General features: G+C 43.4%; 1 protein-coding gene across 2 annotated transcripts in view; it reads right to left on the bottom strand.

Annotated features, from left to right (window-relative positions):
• LOC138969700 (sodium-dependent phosphate transport protein 2A-like) overlaps window positions 1-18430 on the bottom strand; it is a 29291-nt gene extending 10861 nt beyond the window's left edge. The window contains exons 1-7 of one of the 2 annotated variants that reach the window (XM_070342561.1): window positions 18251-18430; window positions 17189-17362; window positions 12456-12617; window positions 2736-2958; window positions 1653-1781; window positions 1085-1228; window positions 197-327 (exon numbers count right to left, since the gene is read on the bottom strand). In XM_070342561.1, coding sequence (XP_070198662.1) covers window positions 197-327; window positions 1085-1228; window positions 1653-1781; window positions 2736-2958; window positions 12456-12617; window positions 17189-17362; window positions 18251-18358 — 1071 coding nt within the window. In that variant the 5' untranslated portion in view covers window positions 18359-18430. Of the gene's footprint in view, window positions 1-196; window positions 328-1084; window positions 1229-1652; window positions 1782-2735; window positions 2959-4726; window positions 5056-12455; window positions 12618-17188; window positions 17363-18250 lie in introns of those variants that run through there. The other variant, XM_070342566.1, reaches the window with a different exon arrangement.
• Window positions 18431-20156: the final 1726 nt, after the last annotated feature.

The following is a 20156-nucleotide window of genomic DNA, read 5'->3' as shown; positions in this document are numbered from 1 at the left end:
GGGCATACAATATTTTGATAATTTACACACACGTGGCGCGGGCGCGCGCACGCACACACACACACACACACACACACACACACACACACACACACGTACACACACACACACACACACACACTCACACACCACACACAGACAGAGAGACAGAGATAGAGAGAGACAGAGACTGACAGAGACAGAGACAGCTACTGACCGTGGCGCCAGCAAAGGCTCGTTCAAACTGGTCGCGGTGTCCGGCCTGGGCGAGGGCCACGATGGTGTTGGTGATGGACGTCCCGATGTTGGTGCCCATGATGATCGGGATGCCTGACATCAGTGGTATCACTGTCAACAGCCACAATCAAAGAATCTTTACTAGAGAGGCATGGCGAGCGCTAATGAGAAGGTCCACACACACGCCCGCACACACGCACGCACACACACACACGCACACACACACACACACACACACACACACACCAACACACACACCAACACACACACACACTCAACAATTCTCTCATGAATACCACTGGTACTCAGGGCTGAAGTGCACGAACCGAAAGTGGGTGCCACCCAAACAGGAGAGAACAAACCACGGGTTCGGTTTCGTTAAAATCACAACAAGTCTCAGTTTCAACCCATCCAACGGGCGGGGATGTAGCTCAGTCGGTAGCGCGCTGGATTTGTATCCAGTTGGCCGCTGTCAGCGTGAGTTCGTCCCCGAGAGATTTATTTCTCAGAGTCAACTTTGTGTGCAGACTCTCCTCGGTGTCCGAACACCCCCCGTGTGTACACGCAAGCACAAGACCAAGTGCGCACGAAAAAGATCCTGTAATCCATGTCAGAGTTCGGTGGGTTATAGAAACACGAAAATACCCAGCATGCTTCCTCCGAAAACGGCGTATGGCTGCCTAAATGGCGGGGTAAAAAACGGTCATACACGTAAAATTCCACTCGTGCAAAAAACACGAGTGTACGTGGGAGTTTGAGCCCACGAACGCAGAAGAAGAAGAAGAACCCATCCAACTACATGTATAAGGGTGGCTCCCATTTGGGTGGTAACTTTCTCGTTCACCTCAGCCTTGACGGCCACACTAACCTTCAGAAGCCACAAGAGCCACGACGATAGAGGTCGCTGTGGACGAACTCTGAACCAACACCGTTGCCATGACGCCGATCATCAGTCCTGCCACTGGGTTAGAGAGTAACTGGCTGTTCTTGAACGTCTCACCAGCAGTGCGACCTGACAGTTGAGAGAGAAAAACATGTATTAGAGGTTAAAATAAACAAATTCCGGAAATAACTCTATCGGGGTTTTTATTGGTTGTAGAAGAGTTGCCTTTTTCCTCGTTTTTTCTTGCTTTTCCATTAAAAAAAACCAAAAAAACACTGAGGTAAGATACACGTGACATTGTAGGCTCGTCTCAGTGTTTCGATGTAAAATCTCTGACGTTAAAAGTGAAACAAATTGGAGAAGACCCGGCCTCACACCGTGAATAATGATGCCAGGTAAAATCGTGTCACTTCTTCTGCATGATCTCCCAAGGAATTGACAAAAAATCTCAAGAACTTTATCATATCAGCAAAAGAAAAGTATAATTACCGCCAGGGCGTGCATGTATTGGTATCGTATAGCATTAATGTTCCGCTGTATTCTGCTACCATACCTCCGACAAGTTTAAAAGAAGATTCCAATAGACCGAGGGAGCAGATGAAGAAGTAGAGAGCAGATATCAGCCCTACAACTCTCCCCGTGATGCTCGCCACTCGTTTCATCTTCTCCCACTTTTCCATCTCTGAAAGGACATAGATGTTAGATTTCAACACTGAAATGAAAAAAAATACAACAACAACATGTGCGTGCGGGGGTGCGTGCGTGCGTACGTGCGTGTGCGTGCGTGTGCGTGCGTGTGTGTGTGTAAATGTTGTGCGTGCGTGCGTGCGTGCGTGCCTGCGTGTGTGCGTGCGCGCGTGCGTACATGCTTTTGTGCGCGTGTGTCCGTCTGTCTGTCTGTCTTTCTGTTCGCGTGCCTCTCCGCTTTACTGTCTATCTTCATCCGGCAAACGAAGGAAGATTCAACCCACACTCAGCACACTCACCATCATCCTGAACTCAGGTCACAATGAGTTCGGCTCATTCTCTCCCTGACAGGATGCCTAAACCGATTTTTTTTTTAACATAATTATTTAGAGCTTTTTGTAATGTATTATTGATATAAGCAGATTCGCGATCGTCGATAATGATTTTTCATGGTGTTTTGTAATTTTTAAATTACAAAGGAATTGATATGTAAGACAGTTTCAAGCGAGCTATTTTTTGCGGCTGTATTTACTGTGCAAACAACTCTAAATATGGCAAAAGTGTCACGTGATAATCAACCGTTTGGTTTCGGAGCTCACTGGAGCAGACGATTTTTTCTGTAACCAGTTGACAGTGATGAAACCATATATTACGGTCTCCTTCCGGCAGCAGTCCCAAAATTTCGACTTGTTTTGACCTTAGAACGATGTCTTTATCATAACTGTGAAAAACAGAACGGAGATCACTGTCGAAGTCGGCTAATCTGCAATCATTTTCGTCTCGCGAACACTGATCTCAAATTTAGATCAGTGCTCGCGAAAAACATATGGGAGATAACTCTGTATTCTTATTTTGATAGATTCGCGTAGGACTGTAGCGTCCGCTCAAGCCATCCTGTCAGGGAGAGAATGAGCCGAACTCATTTTGACCTGAGTTCAGGATTACTCACCATCCCAACATTTCTCCTCTTTCTTAAATTCCACCTTGGCCGTGATAGGGCCGTTGTGACGTCGATGGTGAAGATGATGGTGATGATGATGATCGAAGTCTTTACTGCGATGGTGGTTGTCGTCGTCGTTGTTGTTGGGGAACCTGGCCGGCAACATATTGCTTCCAACCTCATCGTCGTCTTCAACTTGGACCTTGTCCGAGTTCCTCGTTCTGGAATCCATCTGCGGACACAAAGAAAACTGACGCGATTGTCAACGCCATATGAGGTATACGTAGATCGAGTCATTGGAAAGGAGGGCGGAGAGAGCATGGCGGTGGGACACATGCACAAAGTGTGGTAACGTGCCTTTTTAGAGCGTGGCTGGGTTTTTACACCCCCGGTATAGGGGTGTGTATAGGATTCGGTCGATGTGTTTGTTTGTTTGTTTGTGTGTTTGTGTTCGCATATAGATCTCAAGAATGAACGGACCGATCGTCACCAAACTTGGTGAACAGGTTCTATACATTCCTGAGACGGTCCTTACAAAAATTGGGACCAGTCAAACACACGGTTAGGGAGTTATTGGTGGATTAAGATTCTACAAGGACTTATAGAGGGACATATTAATGGTCAAAGGGAAATAACCTTCTCAGTTGGTGGCAGTGAGAATGGTAAGGACGGGGGTGTTTTTCCTACCTCGGAGGAATTTCTTGTTTTTGTGCGGAGTGGTTTGTATTTTTTTGTACAATGATAATTATTTTTTTCATTTGCAGAACTAATTATGAAACGGACACCCATACAAATCTCCGACATGAAATCGGCAAAATACTCCCAGTGTGCACAGAAACCAGCAACTAAGGCTGTTGATCTTGGCTACGTTATCAAGGGAAAGAGTGCCAACATTCCGTGTGAAAACTCGGACAGACAGGTGACAGTCAGTGACAAAGGGGACACATTTTTATTTTATTTATCTAAAATGATCATCAAAAATTATTTAAAGAATCCCAACATTTCGTTTGAAAACTCGGACAGACATGTGATACTCAGTAACAAAGGGGACAATTTAAACAAAAAATCTAAAATGATGATCAACAAATTATTTAAAGAATCCCAAGACATACGAACCAGGCTTTGCGTGTCCGGATAGAAGCACAAAGGAAGACGCAGTAGCCTATTTTATTCTCACAGCAATAATAACATCTGTACAAGCCATCACAGATTTCTGCGAGAATCCAATATGCTAGCATGGTGCAAAAGAAAAATACACAACAACAACAACGACAAACAAACAAACAAACACACACACACGCCACACACACACACACACACACACACACACACACACACACACACACACACACACACACACACACACACACACACACAGATACAAGATATTTATTCACCAATTTTGCAAAAAGATTTCATCTTGGCACGGCACGGTAAAAATAAAATAAAAACCAACCAGACACATATGCAGACACACATCACCATGCATGCATACATACGTACATTACACTGTCATGCACACACAGACACAACTCACACACACACACACACACACACACACACACACACACACACACACACACAATTATTTACATACTCACACATAACCAGCCACATATCTACATCACAAATTCACATCGTCGCCTTGTAAAGGTAAAAACCATATCAGTTTAAAAGGGGTGCCAGTAATATCAATGCAACATTAGTGAATACTAGAACAATACCTAAAAATTATAATCCCTTTAAAAGTAAGTAGTACACGTAATTATTATCATTTAGTCTGATCATCACATAAAATTATATAATCGTAATCAGTTAGACAGTTTAAAACAACAGTATTAACAGACTATCACAGATCTACTCAAGCACCTGAACACACACACACACACGCACACACACACACACACACACACACACACACACACACACACACACACACACACACACAGACTGTCTCGAACACTACACTGCAAGATGCAGGGTGCAATTAAGAAACTTACCTGAACAGAAAAGACAACAACAAAAAACACCAGAGGCTGTGCGTTTCAATTTGTTGAACACATATCTCACAAAGCGCGTACAACAAATGCGAAAATATAGGCTACAGGCTCCTGATAAACATGTGTAGTCGTCTCGTTCTGAACTATTCGGCTTCCAGTGTTCCCATTCCGTAACGACACACTGACACGGCACTAAACAATTGCTTTCTTTCTGACTTGGAGATGTGGGTCATTATACCACAGCTGTGAACAGACACAAGATAACGTGTGTGCTGTGTATAACATGTTTTGTCTGTCTGTCTGTCCGTCTGTCCGACTGTCCGCCTGTCTCTGTCTCTCTCTCTCTGTCTCTCTGTCTCTGTCTCTCTGTCTCTGTCTCTCTCTGTCTCTCTGTCTCTCTCTCTCTCTCTCTCTCTCTCTCTCTCTCTCTCTCTCTCTCTCTCGCTCAGAGGCTCATTCTCAGAGTAATCGGTCACAAAAAAGGTCTTTGTCACTGCGAAGCATGCCAACATGGGACCGATTTTCTTTAATTGTGAGCACATATTCGGAGTTAACATGACATATCTATATATGAATGAATTCACGAAAGTATAAGCAATACAATACAAAGATTGTTTAAATCTATACTTAAAATATTAAACCATTAATTTTAAGTTTCCAATCTGAAATGCTATCCCATAGTCCGGACTGTGTCAAATATATACCAAAATTATAATCAATTTGAGAGAAAAATGAGGCCGTCACAGTGCCGCTCAACTTCTTTAAAACCGGATATGACGTCATCAAAGACATTTATCGAAACAATAAAAAAAGAAGAGGATGGTAATGTCATACACACACACACACACACACACACACACACACACACACACACACACACACACACACACACACACATATGTAGACCATCACCCTCGTCTCGATGCCTAGTCAATCTGAAAACATTTGATCAAAACTTGACTTAATGTCAAAATGTACTCAGACTTTCCCGTTTAGACCACGACAGGTCAACCCAGAATTGTCTACAGAACGAAAGCATCCGTCCACTTGGACGCATACCCAGATTCAACGGCCTACCTGTTTCCTGTGAAGGCTGTGGGAATTCGTGCTGAAATGATTTTACAGCTCAGATTCAGCGTTCAATATATAACCTCGCAATATTCTCTACAAACACGGTGACACTCAGAGAGCCTCTGGTCACTAATCGTGTTCTTTCGGAACAAACAATCTGATGGCCGAAGTCGCTGACCAAACACATCACGACACTTGACCAGTTGAGTGCTTGAGGGATCACTTTCACTGTGACTTTGACACAAGCAAACATCTCAAACTTTGCCAAAGCAGCTATTTTCTTGAAAACCCTTTTATCGGGAAGCGATGCCATTGGTTCGGGTAAAGTGGGAGCGATCGTGGGGATTTAAATGTTAGCTCATGCTAATCTTTTTACCCCTGTGAGTGCGTGCGCATAATCGCACACGGGTATTACCGAGAGAAGACGAACAGAGAAGGTGGTGCCGCGTTCAAAAAGGTCCTCAACGGTCCTTCCCCCCATTCTTGCATGTACAGGGTGCAACGACATCTTCTTTAGATGTCGTTGACAGGGTGGTATATGCAACCCTCCTCCCCCCTTACCCCCCACTCCGCCCTTACCCCAGATGGACGGGGACGTTTCCTTTTTTTTTTTTTTTTTTAATGTACCTCTCCTTACCTTCATATATATCTACTTGTATTTAAACAAGCCAGCCTTCTTACCTTCACTTATATTTAAGTAAGCCAGGAATTTTTTTTTTTTTTTTTAAATTTTTTTTTAAAAATGTACTTCTCCTTACCTTCATAAATCTCTAAGTATATTTAAACAAGCCAGCCTTCTTACCCTCATGTACCTTTAATCAAATTTAAGTAAGCCGTTTTTTCAAATTTTTTTTTTAAACCTCGACCTATTTTTAAAAACAAGCCAATCTTATGTATATTATGTATAGTATGTACATTATGTATAGTATAAATATTCAACTTTTAAACTGCTACGGCAGAACAGATGCTTTGCATACTGAACGTTCTTAAAACCGGTGGTCCTGATTTTATCACCTTTTAAAAATTTATTGAATAAAATTTGAATTATTTTATACCCCCCTCAACCCCTGACACAATATAGACACAGAAATAATAGTGATCACGGGCGAAATTAATACGTGCCCAGAATGAATTTCTTATAATTTTTATCAACGCAACTTTTAACTTTTACAGTCCCTCTCCCGTCATCCTCCCGGCCCCACCCCCACACACCCAATTTTTTCTTAGCGTATAACCACCTCATGTCCCAAATAGATCCTTATTCTGGGGACAGTAATAGAAAATTAGCATAGCATAGAGAAGGTGGCATTTTTCAATGAAGGGGCTGTGGCAGGGGTAGGGAAGGTCGTGGTTTTGGAGTAAACGAGAGATTCTGTCATCCTTAAATCCAAAATCAGTTAGAATGCCAACGTCCAAAAATTCAGAATCAAAAACAAGAATGGTTCGTCATTGTATGTTATAAAGACCGGCATAAGCTCGAACGACAAAAGCTCGAACGACAAAATGTCGAACGACAAATGCTCGAATGGACAAATGCTCGACGCGACAAAAGCTCGACGCGACATATGCTCGAACGACAAATGCTCGAATGGACAAATGCTCGACGCGACAAAAGCTCGACGCGACATATGCTCGAACGACAGATGCTCGAATGGACAAATGCTCGACGCGACAAAAGCTCGACGCGACATATGCTCGAACGACAAATGCTCGAATGGACAAATGCTCGACGCGACAAAAGCTCGACGCGACATATGCTCGAACGACAAATGCTCGAATGGACAAATGCTCGACGCGACAAAAGCTCGACGCGATAAAAGCTCGAATGTCGTTCTCGGTGTTATTTTGCCTGTCTGTGTTATTTTAAAATCTGTCTGCAAAAGAGAGAGAGAGAGAGAGAGAGAGAGAGAGAGAGAGAGAGAGAGAGAGAGAGAGAGAGAGAGAGAGAAGGCGAAGGCGAAGGCGAATTTTTATTGCATCAAACACAATGTGTATGTACAAGGGGGAGAAATAGTTAGCATGTGAACAAAGTGGACTTGACCGTCCGGAAGCAAGGCAACTTAAAATCAACACCTAGCACAAGAAGTAAAAACAGAGAAGAAAAAAAAATACAGTAAGATGAAGACAAGGATTTTGGGTTGTACGATCATACCGGTCTATTTCACAATTGATTTTCTCTTTGTCTAAACGCGTAGAACACATAATTTGACAATGCAATCAGTCGTAATTTGTTGTCAGTCTGTAAAATACACAACGATGAGTTGGAGAACTGGTCAAGGTCAAAACAAGCACCAATGTACTTTTGACGGATTGCATTGTAAGCTGGGCATTCTGAGAGAGAGAGAGAGAGAGAGAGAGAGAGAGAGAGAGAGAGAGAGAGAGAGAGAGAGAGAGAGAGAGAGAGAGAGAGAGAGAGAGAGAGAGAGAGAGAGAGAGAGAGAGAGAGAGAGAGAGAGAGAGACGGGGGAAGATCGTGTCGGGGTTTAGATTTGTCAATGTTATTATTTTGATTTGGCCCGGGATTGACTGTTTATCAGGAAAGGTTCAGGTAAGCGGCACTTCGCCTCGTTTGGAGAAACCCTGTGTTCAACCCAGCCATGTGGTGCGTTCATGAAAGGACGATTGAACATGAACCAAGAACCACAAATGCACTAGAAGGCTAGCATCGCCGAGTCCAGTCTATCATTGGCAAAGACCATCCCAATCTCTGGGACTTTCTCAAATTCCTGAAAGGAGAACAAGCGCACACAGACATGGCAATTCACGCAGCCCGCTGTGGAGAGCAACGCAAGAAGCGCCGGAAGAAAAACGAGCGACAAGAGCATCGCATTCTACGGCTGGTCAGCCAGTACGCGGAGCGCACCACAGAGCGTCTGTTCATGGAGTTCCTTTTCGGAATGGCCAACAACATTTCCTACTACTCATGATCCGGTCCTTGACGACTCTGTGTGTGTGTGTGTGTGTGTGTGTGTGTGTAAAAATGACACCAACAGGGACCGAGTCTGTATTGATGGCTACTTTTTTAGTTTAACCAGTCTTACCTTTGCATTTTACCCCTTATAATTTTTACTAGAAATCGCATTTGAAAAATCGTATAAGATGCATATACATAAGATGCATTAGCATTTTACCCAGTATATATTATGAAATGAAGTTATTGATGAATATTTTTGTTGTAATGGTGTGTGTGTGTGTGTGTGTGTGTGTGTGTGTGTGTGTGTGTGTGTGTGTGTGTGTGTGTGTGTGTGATCCAGCAGCGTGCTAACAACAACAACCACAACAACCACAACCACAACCACAACCACCTGATATCAAACAAATTTAGTTAATTTGTCGCTCGAAACTAGAACAACATGACCGTGACAGTTTCAGATATGACGTTATCAGAGTAGTTTTGACAGCATCATTCTACAGTCCGGTCGAGCTTCTGTCGTTCGAGCATATGTCGCGTCGAGCTTTTGTCGCGTCGAGCATTTGTCCATTCGAGCATCTGTCGTTCGAGCATATGTCGCGTCGAGCTTTTGTCGCGTCGAACATTTGTCCATTCGAGCATCTGTCGTTCGAGCATATGTCGCGTCGAGCTTTTGTCGCGTCGAGCATTTGTCCATTCGAGCATCTGTCGTTCGAGCATATGTCGCGTCGAGCTTTTGTCGCGTCGAGCATTTGTCCATTCGAGCATTCGTCGTTCGAGCATATGTCGCGTCGAGCTTTTGTCGCGTCGAGCATTTGTCCATTCGAGCATTTGTCGTTCGACATTTTGTCGTTCGAGCTTTTGTCTTTCGAGCTTATGTCATGTACCCTATAAAGACAGCTGGGTAGTACAGTAAATGTAACGTTTTGTTTTGTCATACATTAAACGTTCCAATAACAATACCATTCTTGTTTTGTTTTCTAATTTTGTCTTCCTTAGTCCTAAAATGAAAGCTTTGACGACCTCAAACACAGTTTGCAACATCACATTAATGCCAAACACACGCGTATTTGTGTGCTCCAAAGTGTGTCTGTTGTGATACATGTCACGGTATGTTTCTTGAATAAAATAAGTTTAAACTAAATACACATGTCACTCTTGATTGTTGCATCAACTCTTGGTGTTCATGCCGCAGGCACACTTACGTGCAATAAAGAATCATAAGAATGTGGATTTGGCAAATACTGCGATACAACACTTAATTGTCACACATGTTAACTGATCTATTACCCTATTAGTATCTGTTTCTATAAACTTTTGTTTGTTGTTGTTGTAATGAATCATTCATTTCATCATACAATCATTCATTCGCTCGGCTTCCTGACGAGTGGACGTAAACTGATAGAACTATCAAGATAAGTTTTGTGTGAATATTTGTTTGTCTGTTCACTTAAAAGACCGTTGGGTCGAACTATCTGTGAATGTATTGTTTTGTCAATAACAAACGTTCCAACAACCAACCTTTCTTGTTTTTTTGGTTGTAATGAACAGTTAAACATTGTGATCGGAATCAAATTTCCTGTGAAACATATGTGACAGGGTGACCAGTCACCAACTATAGAGTAAGCTGTTGTCATTGTCCAGTTTAGTCTTTGTTGCCGATCAGTTTGTGTTAGATGTCTATTCATTATCTGTTAACAAAAAGTACTGGTGTGCACCAGCCGTGTCCAGCCAGCTGCAGACATTTAAATCTCCTGCTGGGTGAAGGAAGTTCCTTATCTCTTTTTGAAGTGGGCGGTGCACTTGTCAGATGCTTGCCGTAGACGAGACCTTGGGCCCCCAGGTGGTCGTTATGTAATGTGCCAGCCGGGGTTTGTCAAGTGGGTGTCATTCCTTTTGATCGGGTAGTTGCCAGGTGGCTTGGAAGGTTTTGGTCCCTTAACCCCCCCCCCCCCTTCTTTGTTATATTTAGTCAAGTTTTGACTAAATATTTTAACATCGAGGGGGAATCGAAACGAGGGTATGGTGTATGTGTGTCTGTGTGTGTGTGTGTGTAGAGCGATTCAGACTAAACTACTGGACCGATCTTTATGAAATTTGACATGAGAGTTCCTGGGTATGATATCCCCGAACGTTTTTTTCATTTTTTTGATAAATGTCTTTGATGACGTCATATCCGGCTTTTCGTGAAAGTTGAGGCGGCACTGTCACGCCCTCATTTTTCAACCAAATTGGTTCAAATTTTGGTCAAGTAATCTTCGACGAAGCCCGGGGTTCGGTATTGCATTTCAGCGTGGTGGCTTAAAAATTAATTAATGACTTTGGTCATTAAAAATCTGAAAATTGTAAAAAAAAATAAAAATTTATAAAACGATCCAAATTTACGTTTATCTTATTCTCCATCATTTGCTGATTCCAAAAACATATAAATATGTTATATTCGGATTAAAAACAAGCTCTGAAAATTAAATATATAAAAATTATTATCAAAATTTTTTTTTCGAAATCGTTTTAAAAACACTTTCATCTTATTCCTTGTCGGTTCCTGATTCCAAAAACATATAGATATGATATGTTTGGATTAAAAACACGCTCAGAAAGTTAAAACGAAGAGAGGTACAGAAAAGCGTGCTATGCAGCATAGCGTAACCACTACCCCGCTCTTCTTGTCAATTTCACTGCCTATGCCGTGAGCGGTGGACCACGAGTATACGGTCTTGCTGCGTTGCATTGCGTTCAGTTTCATTCTGTGAGTTCGACAGCTACTTGACTAAATATTGTATTTTCGCCTTACGCGACTTGTTTACTTGTTTGACCAATGCGATGTCAGTTTTGTTAGCTAACTGTTGATTGGATGTTGTGACTCTAGCTAAAGTTGAATTCTGTGTGTACATGCTAGAGTGTGGGAGCTAGAGAACTCTGAGAGACACGGGAGAGAGTGGACGTTTTTTTGGTAGCGTGCTCCACTGACTGTGGAGATGTAGTTCAATTAAGTATTGTGGCTTATAGCCACCGGCTTCGGTCGGGTTGGCGAAGAGGAGGAGGGAGGATCGAGAGACACAGAAATAAAGTGTGCCATGCCAGTATACTGCTGTTGTTGTCACAATGTCATCTGTTGTGGATGAAATGGAGAGAAAGACGTGTATGTCTTTGTACGTGTGTGTGTCCACGTGAGTGAAAGTCCAGTGAGTCCGTAAGACAAGAGAAGAGAAACAACAGAACATTCTTTTCCGCACCTCTACACATACATTGGGTAGCCGGGTAGCTTAGTTGGTAGAGCACTGGCCTTGTGATCCCAGGTCACAGGTTCGAATCCAGGCCGGGGCGGACATGGGTCAACTTTATGTGCCGTCGCGATATAACCTTCGTGGTTGAAAACGACGTTAAACACCAAATAAAGAAAGAACTTTATGTGCAGACTCAGAGACGGTATGCATGTCCCTCTCCCGTGTCACCCGAGTGGCACGTAAAAGACCTCGGCCATTCTACCATTAATGCAGGTGGCTGATTAGACCTAAACGCGCACACACTTGCGAAGCGCGACTCTTGTTGCTGCTAGCTTTCCAATGGGAAGAAGCCAACCGAATTTCCAAGCGATGGGATATTAAATTGAATTAAAGTAAAGTAAAGTAAAGTAAAGTAAAGTAAAGTAAAGTAAAGTAAAGTAAAGTAAAGTAAAGTAAAGTAAAGTAAAATAAAATAAATTAAAGTAAAGTAAAGGAAAGAAAATAACATGAAATGCAATACGTGAGTGCCTGGTTTGTTGCGGCCACGGAAGATGTAGGCTGGTCTGTCAGGGTCTTCCTCTGACCAGTCCAGTAACTTGGACATGGTTATTGTTGTTGGTGTGTTGGTGCTGGTGGTGGTGGCCCAGATGGTGGGTGTGGTGGGGGGAGAGGCTGATTGAACCTAAAATTAAAGGGCATCTGGGAACACCTCACCAATAATAGCATTGATTTCTTAACATAACTAGTATCAAACTGTTCTATCATCACCAGCTGCAGAATCAACAACAAACAACCTTCAAACCACCACTACACCCACTGACCGATTAACCACACACACACACCACCAGCACCAGCACCGCAAACAGCAACAACAACAACAACAACAACAACAACAACAACAACAACAACGCAACATGTCCCCACGGGAAAGGGGGATAAAGTAATATCAGTGAGAAAATAAACATGGAAGGGAAAACATTTATGGCTTTTACCGGTAACCATTTTTATTTCATCTGCTTATTTTGTGACTTCGTTTTGCATTATAGGTTACAGGAATGCTGCACTTGTGATTTGGTTTTTGTTGTTTTTGAGGATTCACCGTAGAGACAGAGTTCCCAACAGACCCTCTACCTAAAGGGTCCGCGGACCCCCACTTTTAATTTTTAGTGGGTCGAAGGACCCCCTCAGCGAAACTTAAGAAGGTCCGAAGGCCAGGATGACTTTTGGAAGTTCTGTGAGATCTGTATATAAATGAGCTAGATGATTACCCGCTTCGCCGGGTGGATCGCGAGACGGAGTATGCAGCGTGGCGGTTCGCCGGCTTAGAGCCCGTGTTGACGTGATTGACGCCACACGAAGGAAGGGAGATAAACGCGCAAAACACTGGAGAAGATAAGGAAGAGTTACTGGGAATGGATCTACAGAAAAACCAAAATCGGTTCACCGCGCCGCGCTTAGAGCACGTGTTGAAAATTGTCATCGACCAGATTGTGTCCGGGGTCTACCTGAATGTGCCCACCAAATTTGAAGCAGATCCATCGAGAACTTTGGCCGTGCATCGCGAAGTGACAGACAGACACACACAAGCCGTATATAGATATAGATTCATGAATTCGGTACAGATTTAGCAGAATTTTCTAGCCTTCCAAATCCAGCAAAGTGTATACGTTCTTGTCCAATGTGTATGGAAACTAGCAGACGATTCCAGTCTGAAAATCAGCACCGACGGTACGCATGATAGCGCGAATTTATTGCATCCCGGGACCAGCTCTTTTTAGATTTAATGTGTCGCGGGACCCCTCCAAAAATGTCTAGTACTTTTGTTTTAAACATTTTAGTCGCGTCAAGTTTTGATTAATGTGTGTGTGTGTGTGTGTGTGTGTGTGTGTGTGCGTACGTGCGTGTGTGTGTGTGTGTGTGTGAGTGTGTGTGTGTGCGTGCGCGCGCATGTGTGTGTGTGTGTGTGTGGTGTGTGGTGTGTGTGTGTGTGTGCGTACGTGTGTGTGTAGAGCGATTCCAAGAAAACTACAAGGCAGATATCGTCATGAAACTTTACAAACAAGGTCTTTCAAATGATATTACAAGATGTGTTTTCGATAAATGTCTTTGATGACGTCATATCCGGCTTTTAATGAAAGCTGAGACGCCACTGTCACGCCCTCATTTTTCAACAAAAATGATGGAAGTTTTTGTCAAGCACTCTTCGTCCAGACAATGGAATTGCATTTCAGTTGGTCATAAAATCAAATTTTTACAAACAGATGATTAATCATCAAATTCTGAATCCAAAAATATATAGCTACGTTATGTTTACTCTAAAAATATGCTTACGTTCCAGTTCGCATGTTTTGCGGATTTGAGTGTGATCCGTCTTGGACTTCGGCTAGCGAGCATGCCAGCGTTTTCTCGTCCTACTACTCTTGGTGAAACAAACGTTCTGTTTTATCCTCTGAGTTCCACAGATTGACTAAGTGTAATAATTTCGCTTTACGGGACTTACGCGACTTTTTTGTTTGTAGTTTTTTTGCTTCTACATTACCCGTCATAAAAAAAAGTACACAGATACATTTTGCTGTAGGTCTTTGTGATGCGGCCAGTTATATTGAAACCGAGTATATTGCCGGAAAGGTAATTCATTCCCCTACCGTATAGAATAGAAGAACAACTCATTTCCTACCCATATACATTTATTTGGTTCAGCTGTTGTGCCTAGCAGTGTTTATTTGCCATTGTGAAGAAGAATGGTGTCAGCCTCGTTAGAAGCCATAGATATTAGCAAAACACACTGGTAGGCACAACAGCTGAACCAAATAAATTTATATGGGTAGGAAATGAGTTGTTCTTCCATTTGAGATCAAAAACGGGGTCACTCTTACTTATTTTCATGTTTTGTGTATTTTAGTGTCTGCAAGTTTCCTTTTGCGAATTTAATTTTGGGGGGTGTCCTAGATCTTCGGTACACTGCATAAACACTGACGGGTATTGTAGTACGTATATTAAACGCACATTTTGTGGATCATTAAGAGAAGAAATAATGTTACTTTCCCTGCTTTATTAATTGCGTGTTGAAGACATAATTATACGATCCTTCTCTTGTAAGCAATCATATTCACTACCACTGATGTGTTCAGGTTTTGCCATGTGATAAGAGCATCTTTCAAATAGAACACATGCCAAAAATAAACAGCCTGGCTACTTCATGAGCCGATGTGTGTGTTAAATTATTTCAAAAGTGACACCTACAAGTACGTATGTTTATTCTTTCGCTCGCATTTCAATATTTTAAAAAAACAACCTCGTGTAAACCTGGTATAATAATAATAATAATATGGGAGATTTATTGAGCGCTTTACGTTCTCTAAGCGCTTTACAATGAAAAAAACATACATATATATACATACAAAGCGAAGCGAAAAAGCATGTGCAGCAGCATTCAGCACACAAGTGAACAACGAAACACTACATCAATACAAGCTGCAAGCATACTAACACAGGCAAAACATTCAAACATTCAAACACCTGATCAAAAATGCACCATATTGAAATAAAAACTAATCAAAATACTGTGTGAAGAAGTGTGTTTTAAGGTATCATACAGCAAGCCATGTATCATTCTCTATCAATCCAATACATCAAAGGTACACGTCTTCGTGCATTCACATATACTGTTCAAAAAAAGAAACGCATAGCTTGTAATATTTGGTTAATTTAGTTATATGGCTACAAGGATATCCACCAAACTGCAGAAAATGTTTATCTGGTCGTCGACCTTTCGTCCATTGCCACAAGTGAGCTCTGCACGTGACGCATGCGTTATCAGTGGCTACAATGTCAAAATTGCTCATTTGGCATGACCACTCGTCATGCTTCAGTGTAATCTCGTGAAACTCGGGGAATATTGAGCTCTCACCATGTCTTCCAAAACCCATAAAAGCGGATTGTTCGCCACAAAGAAATCAGACGACAATTCAGCGACGAAAGATGGCCCGATTGAGCAGAGAAGACCGCCAAATTGCATTGGGTCGTTTACAAGCAGGCCAAAGTCAAAGTGCAATCGCCAGGCACTTCCACGTGTCCCAGAGCACCATCAGTAGACTGTGGGTCAGGTTTCAAGCCACTGGCTCCGTTGCTGACTTGCCACGAGCGGGAAGACCAAGGGCGACAACTGCTGCTCACGACCGCTTCATACGGCTCCGCCACCTCCGGAATCGTTTCCTGTCGGCCTCATCTTCTGTCCAGGCTCTCCCCGGGCCACACCGATTATCGGACCAGACCGTGCGGAACCGCCTGCATGAAGCTGGTTTGAGAGCTCGCAGACCTCACAGAGGAGCTGTCCTCACCCGCCGCCATCGCCAGAACCGAGTGCAGTGGGGCAACCAGCACCTTCGCTGGACCGTCCGGAATCACTGGAGACACGTGTGGTTCAGCGACGAGTCCTACTTCCTGCTCCAGCGACATGATGGTCGGAGGAGGGTCTACCGGAGAGTAAACGAACGTTACGCGCCCAACTGTGTGGATGAGGCACCCGTTCATGGTGGTGGAGGCGTCATGGTGTGGGGGGCGATCAATACCGCTGGAAGGAGCACCCTGGTGCACGTCCAAGGGCGCATAACTGCCCAGCGATACGTGGAGGAAATTCTGCGCCCACACGCCCTTCCTCTTCTGGCTGACCAGGATGCCATATTCCAGCAGGACAACGCTCGCCCGCACACAGCACGACTCACCACCCAGTTCCTCACCGACCACCATGTCCAGGTGCTTCCCTGGCCATCCATGTCGCCAGACATGAAACCGATAGAACACCTCTGGGATGAATTGGACAGACGTGTGCGCAGGCGAGAAGAAGCGCCGGCAAATCACCGCGATCTATTGCAGGCACTTCAGGAGGAGTGGGACACCATCCCACAGCAAGATATCCGGCATCTGATCTAGTCCATGCCCAGAAGGTGCCGGGCAGTTGTTGCTGCTCAAGGCAGTCACACCCCCTACTGACTTGACAGCCTCGGCACCCAATCGTATTGATTGACTGATTGATTTGAAGATGCAAATGAACTGTGTGTGCATTCAACTGTGTCCATACCAAATTTCAAACAAATAATCTAAATATTGGATTTTCTGTTAATTTTTTCGAAAAATAAAACAAATTTGGCAAGTAGCAACTATGCGTTTCTTTTTTTGAACAGTATATATAGAACCTTGAAGTTTTAACATAAAATTAAATCAGTTTCAAGGAAGTAGCCACAATTGTCATACGTGATTGTTTGGTTTGTTGCGGCCACGTCCGGTGTAGGCTGGTCTCTCAGAGTCTTCCTCGGACCATTCCAGTAAATGGCCCCCCGCCCCTCTGCCTTCCCTCGACTTGAATGTTGTCGTGCCGTTGCTGTTAGAAGTATTAGTGGCATCGGCGGGGATAGGGGCTGCGTGAACCTAAAATTAAAGCATCCAGGAACACTGCACTATCAACCGCATTGATTGTTCAACATTATCTAATCAGCCTGTTCTTTCATCATCATCATCGTCATCATTATCAGAAGCAGCAGCAGCAGCAGCAGCAGCGACTGACAAGAACAGCAGCAGCAGCAGCAGCGACAAGAACAGCAGCAGCAGCAATAAAGCAGCAGCAGCAGCAGCAAAAACAACAACATACCACGTACAAACCACCAACCAACTAGTCACGCACACATCACCACCTTCGCCGCCGCCGCAGCCTCCAACAACAACAACAACAACAACAACAACAACTTGACAAGGGAACAAGCAGTCACCACATTGATTGTTGGTATGTGTCCAACTGAAAGGATTGTCTTTCCATGCGAAAGCTTAGAGAGATCTGTGGTGATGAACATGATTGCGTGGATTGTCTTTCCATGCGAAAGCTTAGAGAGATCTGTGGTGATGAACATGATTGCGTGGATTGTCTTTCCATGCGAAAGCTTAGAGAGATCTGTGGTGATGAACATGATTGCGTGGATTGTCTTTCCATGCGAAAGCTTAGAGAGATCTGTGGTGATGAACATGATTGCGTGGATTGTCTTTCCATGCGAAAGCTTAGATAGATCTGTGGTGATGAACATGATTGCGTGGATTGTCTTTCCATGCGAAAGCTTAGAGAGATCTGTGGTGATGAACATGATTGCGTGGATTGTCTTTCCATGCGAAAGCTTAGAGAGATCTGTGGTGATGATTGCGTGGATTGTCTTTCCATGCGAAAGCTTAGAGAGATCTGTGGTGATGAACATGATTGCGTACGCAGGAAAGACGGTGCCTTTAAATCAAATCAACTCAGTGTCACAGAAGGAGCAACAGGTATTATACATGACCGCCAGGTTTGTTGCGGCCCCGGACGATGTAGGCTGGTCTCTCAGCGTCATCCTCGGACCAATCCAGTAACTGGCCTCCAGCCCCTCTGCCTTCACTCGACATGCTTGTTGTTGTTGTTGTTGTTGTTGTTGTTGTTGTTGTTGTTGTTGTTGTTGTTGTTGTTGTTGTTTTGGTGGTTGTGGTGAAACTGGAGCTGATTGAACATACAATGGAAGCATTTGGGAACATACGCTCACAAATACATGTCAACAACATTAACAGCAACAAAAACAACAACAACAACAACAACAACAACAAACCACCTATAAACAGACCAAACACTGAGACACACACGGTATCGTATGACCCCTTGGGTTCTCGAGACAAGAAACAACATCAACACCAACACCAACAACAACAAAAACAACAACAACAACAACAACAACAAACAGACACCCATTCACACCACCACTACCACCACCACCACACAAAAAACTAGACCGTTTGGTTGCCAGATTATTCGACGTTTCATGTTATAATAGTCAGTACAAAGGACGAACAGACTGTACGAAACAAAAACATTTCTTTTAATGTCTTCGGTTGAAATATCTCATCATTTGTAAATACTCTCACGCTGCAAAATACAACGCAAAATACCAACTGACCGAAAGCGTGTGTCAGTGAACAAAAGGTTGAACAACGTCGATGACCCCGAAACAACACACAGAGTGATAGAAAGACTATGTCAAAACACAAAAGAGGACTCAAAAAGCAAACTTGAGATAAGGACACAGCAAGCCAACGAACAGCCCAACGATCCTGAGTGCACTTTGCACGATAGTCTATAAGCTGTGCACAAGGGTGGATACGGAAAGCTGTGCACATTCTTGTGAAAATACAGCTCACAGACAGACAAGCAGGCAGGCAGAGAAACAGACATATACACACGTTGTTGTAAATGCTGTTAAACAGACAGACAGACAGACAGACCGACAGACATAATTATACATACATAAAGACAGACAGACAGACAGACAGACACAAAAGACTTTAAATGAAAAACGTTTTCTTTAAATTTTTTCAGCTGAATTATCTCATCATATACTAATAGTGCAAAGTTGTAACGCGGCAAAATACGACAGACACACGCACTGCAGGTGCGCTCAACAAGATTACCAAAACAAATAAACAAGTCGCGTAAGGCGAAATTACTACAATTAGTCAAGCTGTGGAACTCACAGAATGAAAGTGAACGCACTGCATTTTTTCACAACGACCGTAGTCCGCCGCTCGTGCAAAACGCAGTAAAACTGACGAGACTGTCTAGCGCGGTAGTGGTTTCGCTGTGATGCATAGCACGCTTTTCTGTACCTCTCTTCGTTTTAACTTTCTGAGCATGTTTTTAATCCAAGAAAAATGCAGTGCGTTCATTTTCTTTCTGTGAGTTCGACAGCTTGGCTAAATGTAGTAATTTCGCCTCATGGCGACTCAGTTGTTCTTGTTTAACTATGGTGTGTTGTTCTCAAGCTTGCATCACACACACTCACACATATGCACACACACACACACACACACACACACACACACACACACACACACTCGCCGCCCCTCCCCCACATGCACACACTCGTGTTTTTTCCTCTCAGTTATTTACCACACAAATAAAGAAAAACAATAAAATCTGACCTTGAACAAAACGATATCAAACACAACCAAACACTCTCCAAACCCTATCAGGCTCTCGTCTCGACTGCAAAACATTTGGCGACTGAATGAGCGAACTAAACGCGTACGCACATTTTAAACGGGTACACTACCCCCGGACGCAGACATTCTCACTTGCCTGATATATATATATGTGAAACGGTTAGACAGAGGAAATTCGAGAGGAGATGGGTTTTGCCATGCGTCACATGGATGG

This window comes from Littorina saxatilis, linkage group LG1 (genome assembly GCF_037325665.1).
Source record: "Littorina saxatilis isolate snail1 linkage group LG1, US_GU_Lsax_2.0, whole genome shotgun sequence".
Classification (NCBI taxonomy): Eukaryota; Metazoa; Mollusca; class Gastropoda; order Littorinimorpha; family Littorinidae; genus Littorina; species Littorina saxatilis.
The sequence above is the reverse complement of the archived record's forward strand: the minus strand, read 5'-3'. Positions and strand labels throughout refer to the sequence as shown.